This window comes from Artibeus jamaicensis, unplaced genomic scaffold, assembly GCF_021234435.1.
Source record: "Artibeus jamaicensis isolate MK-2021 breed Jamaican fruit bat unplaced genomic scaffold, CSHL_Jam_final scaffold_369, whole genome shotgun sequence".
Classification (NCBI taxonomy): Eukaryota; Metazoa; Chordata; class Mammalia; order Chiroptera; family Phyllostomidae; genus Artibeus; species Artibeus jamaicensis.
Genome location: NW_026522042.1, coordinates 25,158,736 through 25,177,897, shown reverse-complemented (window position 1 = coordinate 25,177,897; position 19,162 = coordinate 25,158,736). Strand labels below are relative to the sequence as shown.

The window sequence follows — 19,162 nt, the reverse complement described above, 5'->3', positions numbered from 1 at the left end:
GTTACTAGAGTAACCCACACGGGGAGATGCTGGCCAGGGGTGCAAGCGGACATGATGTGCCAGTTAAATCATAGAGTCTGCAGGAGTGCACGGGAGGGCAGAGGGCAGGGAGACACCCAGGTTCCTGGTTTGGCCGTGGGGTGGATGGCTTGTGGGGCCAGGTGGTGCGCTGGGACCCGCACGGTGGGGAGCACGCTTAGGGGGATAAGGGTGCATGCAGGGTTAGATATTTGGGTGGGGACGGCCGTGCCATAGGCATGCAGGTGCCTTCTTCTTCATGATGTCTTTCTGTTGATGACAGTTTCCGGCCAGGCAGTCAACCCCCACCAGGATTGTCCACCCCACACACAAATTTTTATATCTTCTAGGACATCTCCTCCTATTCCAGTCTCTCTGGTCCCGGTATTTCCATACTGAGCACCTGCATTACAGAACTATATATATCTTCTGTAACACAGAAGTATCTGTATAAAGGAAAAGATTTATAGCTTTATTTTTACAGAATATGATTGTGATCTGCATTGAATGACATGTGGACATTAGAATTTTTTATTTTCTTATTTGGTGGAGGACAGGGTTGCTGGCCTGTATGAAATGGTTGAGATAATGATTAACAAGATTTTTTAGCAGTGGACCTTGTTTCGTTTGCTAGCAATCAGATCATTTGATACGATTGTATCATTTATATCTCGGTAGTTCATTTGATACCAATTAAGTTTCTAAACAGCTTTCCTGAGAAGCTGCTTCTTAGGTAAAGCAAATCTGTTTTGGAGGAGGCCAGCATCACAGAACCATATGTGTGCACATGTGTGTGTGTACCTTAGGATGGTGTGGTGAGGGTCTCCGAGTGCACGCTGGGTGAGCTCCCCCCAGAGGCACCTCTCGCCAGGCTTCACAGGCGCAGATGGACGGATGCCTCCTTTTGTTGGTTGGCATCAGGCGACCGTGAGGATGCGTCTTCTCTGTACTTAGCCCTGTGCTGCCCCCTGAGGATGCAGAGATGAGTGGCATGTCTGGGCACCTGGTTCTGTTTTGATTTATGAGACCAGGAGATAGTAGAGCCTCCTTTTAGAATGCTGCTTTTTGGCTGTTGAGTTATTCCCTTCCATTGGTTTGAGATGTGCTTTTTAATTAACTTCTAATGCATAGTTAATACGTAATGAAATTATTAAAAGTTAAAAATTCTACAGATCATCTCATTTATCTTAAAGTGTAGTTTAAGACTCTTTTTGTTATGGTCTTTTGGTTATTTTGGTTTGTCCCCTGTGTTTTGTGCTCAAGATATTAAAAACCAGAGCTACTATAAGGTAAAATGCCTTCACTACCTTGAGTCAATCAAACTTATGTTGCTTTTTCTTCCTTAGAAGTTACGTTACAGGCTGTTACTTCTCAAATTTTGTGAAGGAATAAGTCAGCCAGTCTGGCGGTTATTATAACCATAAAGACTCTAAGTAAAGATGATGGTGTTGCACCATATAACCCATTCCTGTTCCTGTGTGGTGCTCTGTGAACATGTCCCCATTCTTGATATTTAAGCACTTAATTCACTTTATATGCATTTCATTGTGTGCACGTGGAGTATAGTTATGTTTATGTGAAAAATAACAAACATTGCATTATGTTTTAATTTTTTATATGTTAAAAAAAAAGACATTGAAACCATTCAATTTATAAGCTGGTGTCTTTGCCCCCTTAAACATTTTCCTAGAGGTTCCAGGCTAGTTAAAATGCTTCCTCCCTGCGCAACACCGGTTTAAATGCTCACCCAGCTAAACCCCTTACTAGCACCAGTCGTGCCACGCGACTGCCGCTCCCCGCAGCTGTGACTAACCCTGCAGGCGCTGCAGAGAAGGGCCCCGCGAGTCGGAACTGCGGACCCCCTGCCTGGAAGGGGTGACGTCACCTCCATTGGTGCGTGCGCAGGCGCGGCACCGGCGATGCAGAGATTTATCACCCTGCTCTTTGTGTTCTGGGGTGCGTGGTGCCTGCTTTTCCCCCGGGGTAAACTAATGAGTAAATTCGGTGATTACCACCAAGACTTGGTGCAGATAGTAACCCTCCAGCTTACTTTTTAATGTGCCTTTTTTTTTTTGTTTCTAAATGCTGCTTTATCAACATTTTTTTTTTTTTTACTTCTGCTACAACCTGTGTTTTTGTAAGATTTTTTTCAGTTTCTTTCACTTTCCATTTTCCCATTAGTACAGCTGGCAGGGTCTGGGAAATGGATGAGGGTCACAGCTGGTGTCGTGGATTGTCTTCTGAGCCGGGAGGCAGAAGGGTGAGGCAGGCCAACAGTTCAGAACGAGGCACCACTTCATTCTGTCCAGCTCACATGGTCAGGAAATAACGGGGCGTTACTAATATCTGGGAGAAATTTTGGGTTAAAAATTAACCTGTGGTTTGGTTTAAATTTTTTGAAAAATTTGATTTACTTTTTTATTCACTTGATTTATTTCATCTTACATTTTAAAACCACAGTGTAAAAAGAAAAAAAGAACTTGCGGAAGAATGGGCTACATAATAGCTTTTACTCATTGTGAACATATTTCCATGGTGCTTCTTTTCTTCTTAAATTAAAAAAAAAACAACTTGGTGGGGGGTGTTCCATTTTTGAGGAAGTGACCAAGTGAGTGAGCCGTTCGTTCGGGTCAGCAGTGACTCACTTCAAGGGTATTTGTCAACAGTGACAGTACAGGGCCCTCTCTGTGGAGTCCCCTCTCTGCAGAGATTCGGGAAGAAAATGAAAAGTTGATTTGACCAGCGAGGTATTAGACAGTTGAAGTTTCAGGCCATTGACTCAGTGAAAAGACTTTCCATTGTTACACGATAACTCGTGGAATATTTCCTCCAAGGGCAGAGAGGTTCATTTCCCTTCTTATAGATCATACTGTAGGGGTGACCCTCTGAACAACACTGAGCTTATATTTCACAGCCTCAAGTGGAAAGTGCTGAGGAACATTGGGGTGCTTGAATGGGGGGTTCAGGGATGAGAAGCTGGGGAAGTACGTTTGTTTGTTTGTTCATGCATTTAGCCATCCCGTGTTTGCTGACCGCACTGTGCCTGGCTCTATCCTGGGTGTCTGGGGTACACCAGGGAGCAAAACAGCCGACTTCTGGCCAGCAGGCCGATTTAGAGAAAGAGAATGGAAAAACTGTTTCTTTACGGGCAACATGATGCTTGTCATTTGAAGACATATGAACAGTTTGGGAGGAGTTTAAATTTTTTCGGAGAGTGACATGATGCTGTACCAAATAGCAATTTAAAAGGTGATTACAGAGTCAATTTTGGGAAGTGATAGCATGCTGAACCTTGGAGTTGAGACTTTTTAAATGAATATATCAAAACCTCTAAATATTCGAATTCACTTGTTTTAAGGAAAAAGCATTATTTGTGTTGATTTGAAACTGGAAGAAGGAAAGGAAATCATCAAGCCCTATCTACCTACATTTGTATCAATGATGGTAAAATTTGATATTTAACTCAGACCTGTTTCCCCGAATGGTATTCAATGAACAGTAATCTCAGGATCTTAGAGTAAAGGCAGACGTTACCACGTGAACACTCCGGTCAGATCCCTCGGTGCCTGCGTGCCTTTTAGGCCCCAGCAGGTCATCCGGGGCTGCCCACAGTCTGGGCTGTGTTCTCTGTCTCTGGAAGCTAGCAGTCCATTCAAATTCACATTGGCTTCTTTGTCTCAGGTAGCAGAATGGACTCTAAATTGTAATAAGAACCCCATCTGTCTTTCTGCACACTTCAGTATAAGCTCTGTGTAATTTAAAAAGTATATGCAGTAATTCAAGAAATGAGTACAACTAAATGTCCTCTGACTTTGGCAGTTACCCCTTTCAAGTTGCTGCCCTTTCTCTTCTAATTTTTTAACCAAAGTCTCTTCGTAATATCCCTTCCAGCTATCATTGCTAATTTCAAACTCCCCTGGTGACACACAGATGTAAAACTGCCACTCACTCCTGGCCTGTGGCACGAAGATGTGGTCTGTGGTCCCAGAAGGATCACTCCACGAGGCATTTGCTGTCCCCTTTCCTCTCCGTGAGCGTGGGAGGAGAGGCAGGTGCTTCCTGGGGCAGTGACTGAGCGGGGCCCTTCATTCCACAAGTTCAGGAGCCACAGCCAGGGCCTTCGGTGTGTGAAGAAAAGAAGACAGCAGTGTCTGTAGTGTGATCTGGAGTCAGCGGAGTCGCACAGAAGCCATTCCTTGGTCATTTTTTTTTAGTCACTCAGTTTTCATAAGTAGCTCTTCAGGGCTTGGAACAAAATCTGCCTTTTTGATATGAGGATATTTCATGGCTGAGTTCTTCCTGCTTTTCATTGAACGTTACATGGTGTATTAAATCTAGCTTTAATCTAGCTTTAGTGTGTATACATACGTCCTCAGTCTTCCACACGTACTTACATCACAAAACGAGTACAGCACATTTCAGCACCAATTTAGCCATTGATTCATGTGCCTGTTTTCCTCAAGAAAGACAGAGTTTTTAGGGGAGAAATTCAGGGGATAGACTAATGTAATCCCAGTTTTAAGAAACTGAAGATACATGGCAGTGAATTTGTGGCTTATAGTAGGACATGGAGAGTTGCAGTTTTCATTGTTACGTTTTGTTTTCTTCACCTTCTTTTCACATCAGTATGATATTCTTCCTGGGGGGTGGCCTGGCACGCGGCAGCTGTAACTTCCATCATTCACTCCATGGAGGTATTAATATGTAGGTGTGGTTCAGAGAGTCAGTGGTGATCGTCAGTCATACTTGTGATTATTAGAAGTAACACAGTCCTCTTTTGAGGCACCAGCAGGGGGTTAGGACATTCTCTTAATCACCTGAAGGGGAGCCAGGACCTCAGTTTGGGGTGGTGCTTCCAGAGGGCATTGCTGTGACTGACCAGGGCGTCTGTGGGTGTGGGCTGCGTGGGAAGGGTAAGAAGCACACCTTCTCTTACCCGGTAGCAATAGATGGGTTATCCTTTGCAAATCCCTATAGATTGGGATCTACAGGTAAGGCTTACTCCTTTGTAGAATCTGCCATTTGGTCTGCTTCCACATTTGCCTGGGTCCCCTAGCACTTTGTGCTGCTCAGGGAACTTCTCACACTGTGCCTTATTCTATGGGTATATAAAGCTCGTCTCCTTGAGGCCTGAGGGTCCCTGACTTCTCTTGCATTTGCCCTGCTGTCACTTGTGTCCACCTCAGAAGGAATCGGATGTAATCAATCTTGTAGACACAGTCAATGAATTACCCAATGGCTGGCAGTGGATTGCTGAAACTAGATTACATCCATTCAAGAGGGTTTGAAGGAACCTTAAGGATGAAATTGCAGACCTCTTGGCTCTTGTTTTGCCTTTTATAAATAGCCACTGTTTTACAAGCTTGGTAGGTTGCCAGCACAGGGCATGGTGAGTTGGAAAGCAAAATGGCCTAGTGACCTGGAGGGGCAGGTTGTGCCGAGCCCTTTCCTGACCAGCTAGGTGTTCCCCCCGAGGCTCCCGGACCTCAGGGTCCTCATTGGGATTTGTTTGCTGCCGTCGTTGTGCAGAATCTCTGGTGACCATAGATGCCATTGTCCATCCTTGTATACTGGACAGGAAAGATTTACTTTAAAGCAATCCCACCACACCATTAATTTTGTCATTCTTTGCTTCTGTGAATGGTATTGTTGTAGAGATTGGGTTCTGTTACATTCCTCCCAGAGGGGCTGCTCTCGTTGTTGTTCGCTTGCTGCTTTAGCAGGCTACCGACTTGGCTGGACGCAGGCTGCAAACTCCGTCTCCTCTGCCGTGGGCCACAGCTCGGACCGTGGTCACATCTCTTATCCTTAGCTCAGAGCTTAAGCTGCTTGGAGCTTGCCCTGTACATGTGAGGCTCAGGGGGAGAGCCAGAAACGTGGTCCAAGTCTGTATTCCAATTTTGGGACTCCCTCTTTCCCTCTCCATGCTTTCTCCTCCCGGTTTTAGCTGCTGAGGTCGCCCTGAGCCATGCTCTGATTCTGGTTTCAGCAGTTCCGTGTGATTTAGCCTGGGCGCTGCCCTCTGGCTTCAAGCCCTAACAGGGGAAGTGCACCTGATGTCATTTCCTTTTCCCAAGTCTCTCCCTGCTTTTGGTCGCTCTCCAGTGCCTCGACTGAGCTGTGTTTGTGGATTTAGCGTGTGGCAGGGCTGGTCCAATAGGAGCTGCTCAGACAGACCTGAACTGGAATCTCCATTTGTTTACTTTCTCATTCTAGGTCTAGGTGTTTGTATAGGGTGTGTTACCAAGCTTACATTTGGGATGTTTTCTTTCGCATACTATTTTGGCAAGAACAAACAAGAAAATAGGGATGGGACAGTCTTTTATTTTGTTCTAGAGCATGCTCTGTCAATAACTATGGTGACTAGGTTTGATGAGCATGGCCAGCACCCCTCAACCTAGATGACCTCCAAAACAAATATCCTGAGGCATTATCATGGGTATGAGCATTTTGGACCTCAAACTCCCATGTGGGCATTCACCCTGATGAGCTGGCTGGACGTGTTTGGGCTGCAAGAATTCATTCTGTTTAGATGGCTTTCAGCTTGGCTGCCGCATGCTTCTTTTCCACAAGATTTCCACTTGGCCCTCTAAGATATTTCGGGGTATGGAGAGAGTTAGTTTGCAGGGAGGGGAGGTCCTTGGCCACCCTCGGAAGCAGGTGGTACTGGGCCATTTTACCACATTAGCCAGTGACATTTCTCCAGGGGGGCATGACCCAGAAAACCTAGAAGGACAGGGCCAACAGGGAGCTGTGGCCAGTTCCCAGCTATTTATAATCTCTTCTGTCCTGCCTGCCACTGTTTATTTTTAAAGACTGAAGTCTGCTAGGATGAGGCACAGGGCTCCCCCTAGAGGTTTTTGCGTGCCATAGGTAGCAGTGTTTAAAAGCAATGTTGCTGCAGTATCTGCCAGGATTTGCATTTATCTACAAGATTAAAGTGAAGATTTTTGAAATGATGTAGGCTGATTCTATATCTAGTCTTTTGGGGACTGGATTTTGAAATTTTAGAAATGGCTGAGAGCCTGCTTGGTACAGTAGCCTCTGGGTCTGTGGGCAGATCATCGCTTGACATTTTGGACGATCACTCTGGGATCAGACTTTGCTTCACAGAATTCAAATGTTTTCAAACGATGCTATTTCTGGAGATGATTTAATGGGTATGAAGAAAGCTGCTGTGTTGGCACTGGATAGAACTGTTAAGAAATTAAACGTCATCATTCTAGCAACCTAATAATTTTATTTTCTTCTGTATTTCAGGGTTTCGAAAAAACGATGAAATGAAAGCTATGGATGTTTTGCCAATTTTAAAGGAAAAAGTTGCATACCTTTCAGGTAAAGTTTAACTTTCTAATCTGCTTTATTGATCCCTTGACTATTTCTGATACAGCATCAGAGTCTGAAATACTAACCTAGCTCACCCGCCCTGCCACAGAAGCCTGCATATTTCGGCGGATTTTTACCTGCTTTATTCTTGTAGCATTTTCCTGAGATATTAGTGCTCAAAGCATTTTCTTCTAGCTGGCAGGTGCTTTGTAAGTCAGGTACCACTGGTGACTGAGGTCTGTGTCTGTCATGCCGCAGGTGTGTGCCTCCTTTGCCCCAGTCAGTCAGATGAAACAACTGCTCTTGTTAGAAAGTTGGTCATCTCTGCAGAAGTGGTGGGAATGTGACCATATGACAGTGTGTCCTGAATTTTTTACTTTGGTTTTTTGAACTTTGTAGCTACCTGTCGCCTTTTCTCTGGGGAGGTGAGGAGACTCATGTAGCCATGGCCTCTCTGGTCCGGGAGTTCCTACAACCCTCTTGTTGTGCATCGTGGAAGCCCTGGGGATCTTCGCCAGCCGGGTGCTCCACTTACCTATAGAACCTACCTCGTCCTTGGGGCAGCTGCAGCGTGGCGACGGTCTGCGCCAGTCCTTCAGGTTTTGGGCACTTGACTGCCCTCCGTTCTGCACATACAGGGTCAGCTTTAGGGCTTCATGGGGGTTGGTCCTTGGGGGCTCCCTCCTACAGGAACAGAATAGCCATTGGGCACTGCATCTTTTTGGCACACGTTTACAACACAAAGATTTGCAGGATTTTTCTGCTCTGTTTTACAAGAAAGTAAATCTCGAGGTGGTCACATGCTTTTAGACCATCTTTCTGGGTGTGTTTCCCTTCATAACTGTTTATCTTTCTCAAACAGCCTAATGCACTGGTCTGATGTCCCCTCTTGCATGTTTTATTTTGAATCTGTAATCCTGCTGGCTGCTTTTATGTGGTTTGTGTGTCCTTTGGGTCCGTGAGACTCACATACAGTTCGGATGCAGCTTCCTGTGGTGTTTTGGTTCCTTTTACCTTGCTTTTTCCATCAGCAGCATTTCTTGGCCCCTATCGGACACTGTTGATGGTTTTGTTGAAGTACCTCTAATGCAGAGTGCATTGGGAAGGGTAACAGAAGATTATACAAAGTTCGTGAAAAGGAGAAGGTGCTTTGGATTGATGGGGACACGTGGTCAAAAAGTGAAAAAGCAAACAGCTCTTGGCCTGTAATTCACTGTGTTCAAAGTAGCCTTTGCTGTTTTCTGATCACTTACTGACACTGCATAATAAGGGCTGCGGCCAGTTTGGGGAACTCTGGGCTTTGTAGTTTACAGATGGATTTTACAGTTAATAGAATGAAGACTCTACTGATGAATATTAGAGGCATCAGTAAGAAAGGCTTGAAGAAACCTGATTCCCACAAGTTCATCAGTTTTTTGTTTTAAAGTTTGGGTTTGGGTGAGAGCACTTGTTCCTTCTGTCCCTTCTTTTGTTCCCAGGACTCCGGTTACTACTGCACTGCCGTCTTTGTTGAGTCCCTGGAGACAGGCATGTAAAACCGTGCCAGGGGTAGGATAGGTGATTTTTTTTAAAGATTTTAGTTATTTATCTTTAGAGAGGAAGGGAAGGAGGGAAGGAGAGAAACATCAATGTGTGGTTGCCTCTCTTGAGTCTCCTGCCGGGAACTGGCCTGCAACCCAGACATGTGCCCTGACTGGGAATCGAACCATGATCCTGTGGTTTGCAGGCCCACGCTCAATCCACTGAGCTATGCCAGCCAGGGCGATTTTTATTTGTGTTCATTACTTTGTTAGATATTTAATATAGAACACATTATTAGGTGGCATTTTACCTAAATTTCTGTCAAAACTAAAACTATTTCCCTTCTAATGAATTAAAGAAATGAAATGATTAATCGTTTAGAGTTACATCAGGAATCTTTGCTAAAGCCTTAAATTCTGTAGGGTTCATTAAAGCTGGGTGTCTTCAGTGGGGAGGGAAGTTTTGGGTTGCAAAGGACCGAAGTGGAACTGTGTCACAGTGGAAGGACTGTCAGGATGGGTGTTAACGAGGCGCAGTCGGTAAAGGTGCCGCCCGGTTGTGTAGTGTCGTCCGCTGTGCTCTGTGACCAGGTTTGGCAGCTGCGGTAGCTCGAGCTCCCTGCAGGTTGCTTTAGGCTCACCGTTACCTCGTTTAGTAAGGGGAGAGGGAGAATACCAAGAAACTAAAAACAAATGATTATTTTAAAAATTGCACCCGTGAATCCATTTTTTTCTTTGTTGTTGAGAAGTAATTCACATAACATAAAACTCACCTTTTTATAGTGTGCAATTCAGTGAATTTTAGTGTATTTACTGGGTTGTGCAATCATCACAGTCTAATTCCGGAACATTTCTACTCACCCCCAAAGAACCCCATGCCCAGTTTGCCATTCCCAGCCCCCACCCCCTCCCCCACCCCCAGTGCTGGCAATTGCTTATTTTTCTGCTAAGACCCCATTTTTTAAATATTAGGGGATATTATGGTACCTTTGTAAAAGCTCTCTGTGTGACTGGCTTTTTGGAATAGCCAGGGCTTTCCAAAAAGCAGGCCAAGAGGTCAGTGATTCCATGAGTTACTTATTAGGTCATGATCTAAAAAACCCCAGTGAGGATTCCTTATACACAAATATTTCTGACCCTCCGTCTCATCTCCAGGCACTGTGAAACGTAATCCTCATGACACTGAAGTAAGAGAGCAAAATACTACTTTCTTCGTTCAGAGAGTAGTGTTAAATGAGATTAGATGACATGCCTGAATTCATGCTTGAAGTCGGAGGAGGGTACTGAAAGAGGTGGCCTGTAGTTTCTACCTGATAGTGCGTACCCTGTATGTTTATTGTATATATACTCAGTGCATTATATGTATTTATAGAATGTATAATTAATGTAGCATATATTATGTATTTGATGTCATAAGTGTACATATACACATATATACTCATCCATATCTATTCTATATGACATCCTATGTAGGGATTCCAACCATGACATGCGATTCCTGTACCACTAGGGTTTCGGCCTTAAACGAACTCACAGACAGCTACCAGAATTAAGAACACTACCGTCCGCCAGCTTTATCGTGCCTGGGGCGTTCCAACATCCTGCACGGGAGAGGATGCAGTGAGCATCAGTGAGCATCAGTGACCTTGCTTCACCTGTGTTCCTGTCCCCTCCTCCCCTCCCTTCACTGTGGGTGATTTTAAAGTAAATTACAGATATTATATCATTATATTTGTAAACATTTAATTGTCTAAAAGATAAGTTAAAAAACCCCACACTTCCATTAACAGACCTAAAAATAAGTAGTGATTTTAAATATAAAAAGCCAATTAATATTTAAATTTCCCTGCTTGCTGTACAGTGTGGTTTTTATAGGCTACATATTGCAGACATATTAGTTGATATGTCTGATGTCTTTTTTTAACTCATAGGTTCTTTCTCCTTATTATTTTTGTCTTACCCCTTTATGTTTATTATGTGAGGAAACCAGGTGTTTTCCTGGAGATTTTTCTATGTTTTAGATTTTGCTGGTTGCATCCCTGGGTGGTCATATAGCATGTTCCCATTTCCCTGTATTTCTTATAAAACTAGGAGCTAAATCCTGAGGCTTGATTAGACTTAGCTTAGGTTTTGCAGAGAAGGAGGCAAAGATCCTTCATGGCTGGTATTGGGTAGTTCTCCTGGGAGTTTTATTAGAAGAGTCTGGTTAAGCATTTATTGAGGATCATTGCTTAGATCTGGTATTTTACTAGGGTTGCAAAAAGCTGACATTCTTTTTTAAAATTATTTTATCATTGTTCAATTATAGTTGTCCCCATTTCGCCCCCATTACTCTCCCCTGCCCTATCCACCCCCTTTCTTCTTCATTCATCAACTTGAATATTCCATAGAGATGCCCCAAACTTTCTTGCTGCCCTGAGAACATAGTTCATATGGAAAAGCAGTATAAGTGATTGCTTCTTGTCATTTACCAGTGTTCAGATTTATGAAAAATGACCATTAGACATTTTAGACGAGTAGAAAAAAATTTGAAGCCTTTTTAAACATCCTTTTGAGCTCATGATTTTAAATATATTTGATGTGTTTTAATTCACTGTCAATTCTTTTCTCTGTTCATGAAGTTAACATTTTCCCGTCTTTAGACAGTGGGAGCCTCTTTAGATTGGCTCCTGAGCCCAGCCATGTGCCACAGTGATGCACCTTCTCTCTTTGCTGCTGTAGCCAAGTGGTTCCTGCCCAGTTTGTCCCTGTCCTGCTGCACTGGTGCTGCCCGCTGTTTTCCTAAAGCCCCTGGTTCCTCCGCGGGAGCCAGGAAGCCCGCTGCTCCTGGAGTGGTGGTTGTGTCTGTGTCTCTCAGTGGGCACATCTGGGGAATATGTATATGCATATGTGTGTGTGTGTGTATGTGTGTGTGTGTGTATATATACATAATACACACACACGTTTATATTTACATATACACACACAGAGACATTTTCCCCAGTGAGTTAAGATGTCATAACTCCATATGAAAATTTCCAGCTTACAATTAGGATTACAGATATTTTACTTTTCTTTGATTATGGACTTATATCTCCTTTCCTTTATGCTAAAAGTCTCAGCTCTTGCCCTCATCGACATAATTGCTCATTTGCACTGTAATAGTGATGCTACCGCCACAGTGCGACTTCTGTTGTTCTGTTGTAACTTCTGTTGTCCCGGGAGCATGTGCCACCAGCAATGTGCTGTCCTGTTTCTGCATTTTAAAGTCACATAAAATAGTTCCTCTCTGTGTGGATCAAGTCCCTTCCACCTTGAAACTCAGGGGCATTTGTTTCATTTTACTTTATGTTTTTAAGGCTTAAAAAAAAAACAACCACTTAATCTGGCTTCAACGTTAAGTACAATGAGTACATCACTCCAAGGTAAAGAGCTAAAAAATGTTAAAGATAAAAAGTAGTTAAATTTAGTTTCCCTCTTTACCTCTTTCACCCTGTACCTTCCCTCCCCCGTAGGAAACATTTTATCTTTTGTTTTATTTAGTTTTTGATTTATTTCCTACACTTTTAAAACAAGAGCATTCTCTCTGTCTACCCATTCATCCCATCTCATTCCCCTCCCCTTAGAGAAACAGTCATCGATGCACTGTTTTCTGCACCTCTCTTGTTTCCCTTTGAACAGTGGTCCAGAGAGAGCAGTGCGTATAGAGAGGTCTCATTTCCTTCACGGTCGCATGTGACTGCACTGTGTGCATGTGCTCAGCCGTTCACTCAGCCACTTGCCTGTGGGTGGGCTTTGGGTTACTTTTTTAGATTAGTTTTTTTTGGGGGTGGGGCAAGGTGAATATTCACCTTTGCAAGTGGAGGTATTGACAGGAAGGTGGGATTTGATTGCCCAGAAGTTTGCTGTCAGTAATGTGACTAGTGACCTTATTAATTCCTCTTGCTGCCGATTTGCACAGCTCTGTACTTCATGGGAAGGAAGGGGGGTCTCTTCCCTCCACCTTGTATGTTCTTGTTAGCGCCTAGTACAGCCGGAGTCCTTAGTGGCTGGCTGGGAGGCCAGGTGCCACCGAGGCCTTCCCAGAAGTCCGGAGACCCCTTAGAGTCTTCATGAGAAACAGTCTGTAAGCCAGTTCCTGGTTCTCAGGACCAGGCAGGAAGAGGCGGACCAGTGAAGGTCGGGCTGGGGAGCCGTCGGCTTTAGCTCTCGGATCAGGGGACCCGTGGACACCCTTTTAACAGAGCTTCGTTGCCTAATAGACTTAGAGACTGTGGCCATAATTTTTCTCTTATAAACCACATCTTTTCAGAGCTTTTCACAGCCCTGAGTTAGACTGTTCCTCGGGGAGGCGTGAAGAGTGGTTTTCAATGGCATTCTAATCCAGAAATTCAAGTAAGGCCATTACAGAGGAAAATCCAGTGGGTTCATTAAAATTTGCGTTGTGCTTCTCCATCTAAGTGTGTCTTCCAAGGGAAGTCCATTCTCATGGGGTGAAAGGTGAGTTCTTAATTTATTTAGAGATAAAGGGGCAACTCTGAATCTAGCTGCCTCTGGTCATTCGGGCCGTACTGCTCGAGAGACTGAGTTCCCTGGAGTTTTTTTTGCCTTTCAGAAGAGGGAAACGCATGTCACTGGGTTTCAGGGAGTAACCATCACACAGACATTGGTAGCTGGGGCCTTTCCAGCCTTCCTTCTGGTGGTAGCGGAAACCCCAGTTGATTTAGCATCCGTGTTTCTTCCTGTAAAAACATTCAGGCGTTTCATTTCCCTCTTTAACTTCCTGACACACAGTGGTAGGTGCAGTCACACCTCTGTACTCGTCAGCGTCAGACCTTGTCAAACCCTGTACTCGTTGCATTTTGACCAGAAAAAAAATGTGTCAGCACTTGGCGCTTGCTCGGGACTCGTCGCCCCTGCTAGAACTTGTGTGAGTCACAACGTCCTATGAGGGAAAACGCTTCATCTCTGGGTACGTGGCGGCTTTGGAGTTCGGGAATGAATTAACGACGAGTACCGAGGTGCCGTTGTATTTTTAATGAACTTGGAGTGGCATGTAGAAGAAGAACCCACTCGTGGAGCAGACGCTTACTGAGCATCCTTTAGTGCCCGTCCGTCTCTCACTAAGCACTGGGGGTGAGTGCACACTGGTGTCGTCGGTGAGCGGAGATGCCGGCCTCCGTAGGCTTCCATTCTTGTTGGGGGACAGACAGACGCAAAGAATGTGTAAGTTATGACTGGAAGGCAAGGGGTGCCTTGCAGAAATAATGGGGAGACAAAGAGCAGAGAGGATGTGGTTTTTCTAAGACCTGAAGATAAAACAATGTCCTTTTTGTGTTCTTTTGTTTTTTGACTAAAACGCATTTGGATAGGCAGATAATCCCTCATGAGCTGTTGGGTTTTGATTTCGGACTTGGGGAGAGAGGTCCAGAGGCTGTAAAACTCTCCTGACTGGATTTCCTGTGACGTCCGTAGGTGCAGGAAATGGGTTTCCTGCCCTTTTCTTTTTATTGTCCACACTAAGGTGCTGAGTTTCCTGTCTATGAAATGGGACTGACATCTGTCCCGCCTGCCTTACCATGAGGCTGCGGGTTGACATCAGACACATATTAGTATATCTTAGTAGATGGTGGTTTTATAAGGTACAGCATTGTTGTAATTATTTATTAGTTTAGGAATGAGAACTTGGAAGTTGTAACATTTCTGCTTTATAACCCAGACAGTATTTTCCACTGGGTGCCTTCGGTGGTATTTGCAAACAGGTTAAATCTCAGTGCCTGTAATCTAAACAGACTCCTGTGGCATTGCTTTGAAGCTCCTTGAGGCTCAGACACCGGGAACCTCTGAACTGATACTGCATTTCATTAATTCTAATGTGTTTATTTTTAACCTCGCTGGGAGGGGTCAGCAGATGGGTGGTTTTGGCACCTGCCTGTCTCCGACTGTGACGCGCCACAGATTGGAAGATACACCCCAGTGCAGGGAAGATCGAAAGTGAAAACAAATTTTTAAATTAATTAAACAGAGACTATGCAAATTTTATTTCAGTATTTAAAATCATAAGTGATTTTTGATGAAATTTTAAAACTACCCTAGGGAGTTTTCTGAAGCTCCATGCTGGGGAAAAAGAAACACAAATTGAACCCCCCCCCCTCTATTTTGAAATTCAAGTTTGGGTTCAAATACGCTTTTTTGTGGGCATGAATGGCAGCCTGTTTGGGGGGAGAGCTTGCTGGTAGGTCTTGGGGCCCCTCGCTAGTGCTGCCAGGTTGGGAAAAGTCTTAGTTGAAAGGTGAAGCGGTCTAGGGAAAGCAGTCAGTGCTCCCACCCACACTTACATTTAGTTCGCACCTTGGAGTGACCTGGGTGTGACCAGGATGGCCGTGCGCAGTGGCGCACCTGTCCACTCCCCACGTGACTCTCTGGATGGGCAGAGTTTGGAAGCTGCTTTTCATGCCGTGGTAAACCCTGCCTTGCTTGTGTCAGGGGAGACGGTCCCAGAGAGGAGGGCTGGACAGAGGTCCTTGGCATTTCGTCTCCCTCCTGGTCAAGCATTATGTTGCGTTTGAAAAATTCAGAAAGGTAGTTTGGGAAAACATTAGATATGATTCTCTTTACCAAGAACAGGTGAATGTTTTAATCTAAATACCATACTAAGAGTCAAGCTTCTATAATACGTGTTGAGCTGTAATGTTTTTAACTGAGAATATTGATTCCTGTTTGAGAAGAATGAAAGATGTAGGGAATAAAAACATGAAAATTGTTTCCCATCTTACGTTGGAGACAAGAGGTGTTCTAGGAAACTGGAGCCGTCGATGCCACCTGAAAGCACCGTGAGACGTTTCAGACGGTTGCCTGGTGATGCCTGGTGATGCCGTTCTGTCCATGGTAACGTGCCGCCGCCTCCCACTGTCAGAGGCACATTCCATTCATAGCCAAGGCCGAGGAGCCCATCGTTCAGTGTCCTCTCGACATTTCTACTACTTCAGAAAGAACCAGAGCCATTAGTTTGGAAAGTTATATGAGTTCTTGTCAGGGCAAAGGGGGCCTGGCTGTGACCATGCTGACAACGTCCCTTTGTCGTTATTGAAGCTCTTCGACCTTCCAGATCTTTAGTTACACAGCCGGAAGGATACAACCTCTCAACAGGGTCGTTGTGATCCAATCAGACGCGTGTGTCAACCGCTGGGTACTGTGCACAGACGCGGCGCTGGTGGCTCTGATTTAGTGCTGTTCTCATTTAATGCCACAGTTAATTGGATTCATATATATGCCAAATGTTTGTTTTTCAGGTGGCAGAGATAAACGTGGGGGTCCCATTTTAACCTTTCCAGCCCGCAGCAATCATGACAGAATACGGCAGGAGGATCTCAGGAGACTCATTTCCTACCTGGCCTGTATCCCTAGGTAAGTTCTGGGTGGGCCGGGGCTTCTCACTGTTTTCACTGTTTTGACTCTTCTAAGGTGTGGCACCGTGCTCTCTAGAAAACAACTGAACCCCACCTCTGTTCCAACCAGTCAAAGTAGTACAAAATTAAAGTCACAATCTGTCTGCTTGTTTCCACTCAGTGACCGTTCTGTCATGCTTGCAGCAATTCTGGGGGGCGGGACGAGAAGGGACGTGTTTTGAGCGGAGAGCTGCGTGTGAGAAGGTGGGCCGGGATGCGCACAGGCAGGGTGTTGGGATGGGGGGGCCCAGGGGGAGCCCGGGCAGAAGTGAAGGAGAGTGCGGTTGGCGACTCCGAGACCGGACACGGGCCCCGGGAGCCAGAGAGCGCTGTTTGTGACACTGAGCCTCTGTTTCCTCCCGAGCTGTGGCTCCTGACAAGGATGCCATTGGTCTGTAGCTTGAAGTTTGTGGGGGGTGAAAAATCCTTCCCAACTAACAGGACACCAAGCCTGGGAGCCCCCTCCAATCTGAGAGACCACTGGTGATAGTCAGGGAGATAATCGGGGAGTCTGGTTGAGAAAGAACACCAAGAATGGGCAAAGCCTTGTTTTCTGCAGAGCCCTGAAGGGAGGAACAGTGCATAGGAACTGGCCTGAGTGTGCGTGTGAGGAGTTCAGAGTATTTGTTTTCGCCCTAATGAGGTTTTACTTACCGCACTGCTAGAGGATGACCAGGGAGAGAAAGCCCCCCCATGCTAATATCCCCTTTTCATCGTTCAGACTACTTTTGGGGAAATAGAATACTACTGGGATATCATCCAGGAATATGGCCACACCTGAAACAAGAGACCGTTGTGTGCTGAAATTTCGAGAGATGCTTCCCTCTGAAGAAAAGGAAATCTTCATTCCAGAAAGGCATATGCTAAAGGATGGCATTTCCTAAGCAACTAAATTAGGACATAGAAAAAAATAAACAAAACTCAGTCATAGTAGCGGCTAGAGTATATAGTAACTTTAAGGAACGTATTACGCAAGAGAGTGTTTAATAAAAGATGATCAATAGCAACCTCATAGGTTCTGAAGGCTGAGGTAAGTGAACCAGATCCTCCCCATCACAGGGTCTGTGACACCACCGGGGAGGACGGCTGTGCCCGTTCGTGACCCATCCCTGCTTTGGCAGATGCAGCAGACCGTCTGGGTTTTCTGTGTGGGCATCCTTCGTGGGAGAACTTTCACTGGGTGTCATCAGTGACAAAGGGATAGCACTCATTCACACACGCAGAAAATGTTTTCCCTTCTTCCTCTGGTGTTTTCTTGGACTGCTGAACTGTCAAAATCAAAGAGCTAGAAAGAATTTTGGGAGTTACGTGTGACTCACTATCCCTGCTGAGTAACAGTGTAGTTGAGAGCCGCCACTTACTGAGTTCTGAGGTGCCAGGAGCTGTGCCTGGTGGAAAGAGAAGCAGAGCGCTACACGGGCAGTGTCAAAGAAGTTCTCACCTGGCAAAGTAGTTGTCATCTGGTGGGGTGGAAAACACGTTGAATTCGGTACCATCCAGGGGATTTTTTACATTACATGATTGAATTGCTGTGTGTAACTCTGGCAAGTTGCTTTCTAGTTTCGAAATCTGTTTTGATTGTGAATGTAAAAAGTTACTTTTCATTTCATTCACATTAAATTCTGGTGGTTTGGGGTTTTCACTGTTCTAAGGTGTGGCACTGTGCTGTCCAGGAAAGAGCTAAATTCCAGCCTGAATTCTAAGCAGACAAAGTAGTATAAATATTATTAAAAAATTGATTCAGGTATGTTTTGGATCACCTGGCTGACCCACTCTAAAACACACATACGAAACTTTGTCACTGGGAAATTGTGAGCATACACAGAAGTAGACAGAGTAGTGTAGCAAACATCACATACCTGTCATCCACAGTTACAAACTTTTGGCCAGTCTTGTTTTTCTCTAGTTTTCCCTGTGGAATATTTTGTAACAAATCCCAAACATTCTGTTCTTTTGCTCATAAACAATTAAGTGCTTAGGGTGACCCTCCAACTACCAAGCACAATCACTTCATTTCATTGCCTAGATTTGCTTTTATACTTATAGTTCCAAGGGACAAGAGATGCCATTTGCTCGTCCTTGGTTAATGAGCAGACAGACAGGTGGGAGTAACATGTAAGTGATGCGTTTGCCAAGTGACGGTGGAGGAGGATTTCACGGTGGTCCAGGTGGACAGAAGTGGCAGCTGAACAAGTTCTCTCTGGGTCCACCCCACGCTCTGTGGCCCCACACTGACCCCCAAAAGAACTAGCGAGACTAGTGAGCACTGCTTTGTGTTAGCCAAACAACAGGATTGATGAAAGTCGTCAGAAAATTAATGGTGTGTGAATTTCTTTGGACTTGTGGGTCTGCCTGTACCCTCAGCGTGGCGTCAACAGCCCTAAGGGTCTGTGAGATTTCTTCCCCTGTCTGTTACTCCCCAAATTTTTTTGTGACGTGAAGGTGGCCTCTGGCTGTCCCTCAGTCCCTCCACATTCCTGAACTCGGAGAAGTGTGCCATCCAGGAAAGCATGGGTAAAGTGCCACTGACTGTGACCTGGCACGAGCTACTTAATTACTTTTATCTGCTTTCTGATCTACAAACCGTGATGCTAATCCGCACTTCTTTGGATCATTGTGAGTGTTGAGTAAGAAGGTTTACCTGCACACCCAGCGCAGTGCCTCGGGTACAGTAGCTGCCTCAGAATTAGCATAATAATTTCCATCTTTCTCTTTTCCTTCCTCCCTTCCTTTGGTTACTCTCCTTTTGACGTGTGCGCGAGCCAGGTCACCTTGAGTTTCTTCTGCGTGGCCTCTAGGCTGTGCCTCTTAGAACGCGGCCCTGGGGTTCCACATACAGTGATCTGAGAGGGGTGAGTCATTGGGGTTTAT

General features: G+C 45.0%; 1 protein-coding gene across 6 annotated transcripts in view; it reads left to right on the top strand.

The window, feature by feature from the left end:
* Nucleotides 1–19,162, top strand: part of TRIO (trio Rho guanine nucleotide exchange factor) — a 322,877-nt gene that overhangs the window by 103,090 nt on the left and 200,625 nt on the right. For all 6 annotated transcript variants that reach the window (XM_053657329.1, XM_053657327.1, XM_053657330.1 and 3 more), the window contains exons 2-3: nucleotides 7,279–7,353; nucleotides 16,136–16,250. In XM_053657329.1, the coding sequence (XP_053513304.1) occupies nucleotides 7,279–7,353; nucleotides 16,136–16,250 (190 nt within the window). The remainder of the gene's footprint in view (nucleotides 1–7,278; nucleotides 7,354–16,135; nucleotides 16,251–19,162) is intronic.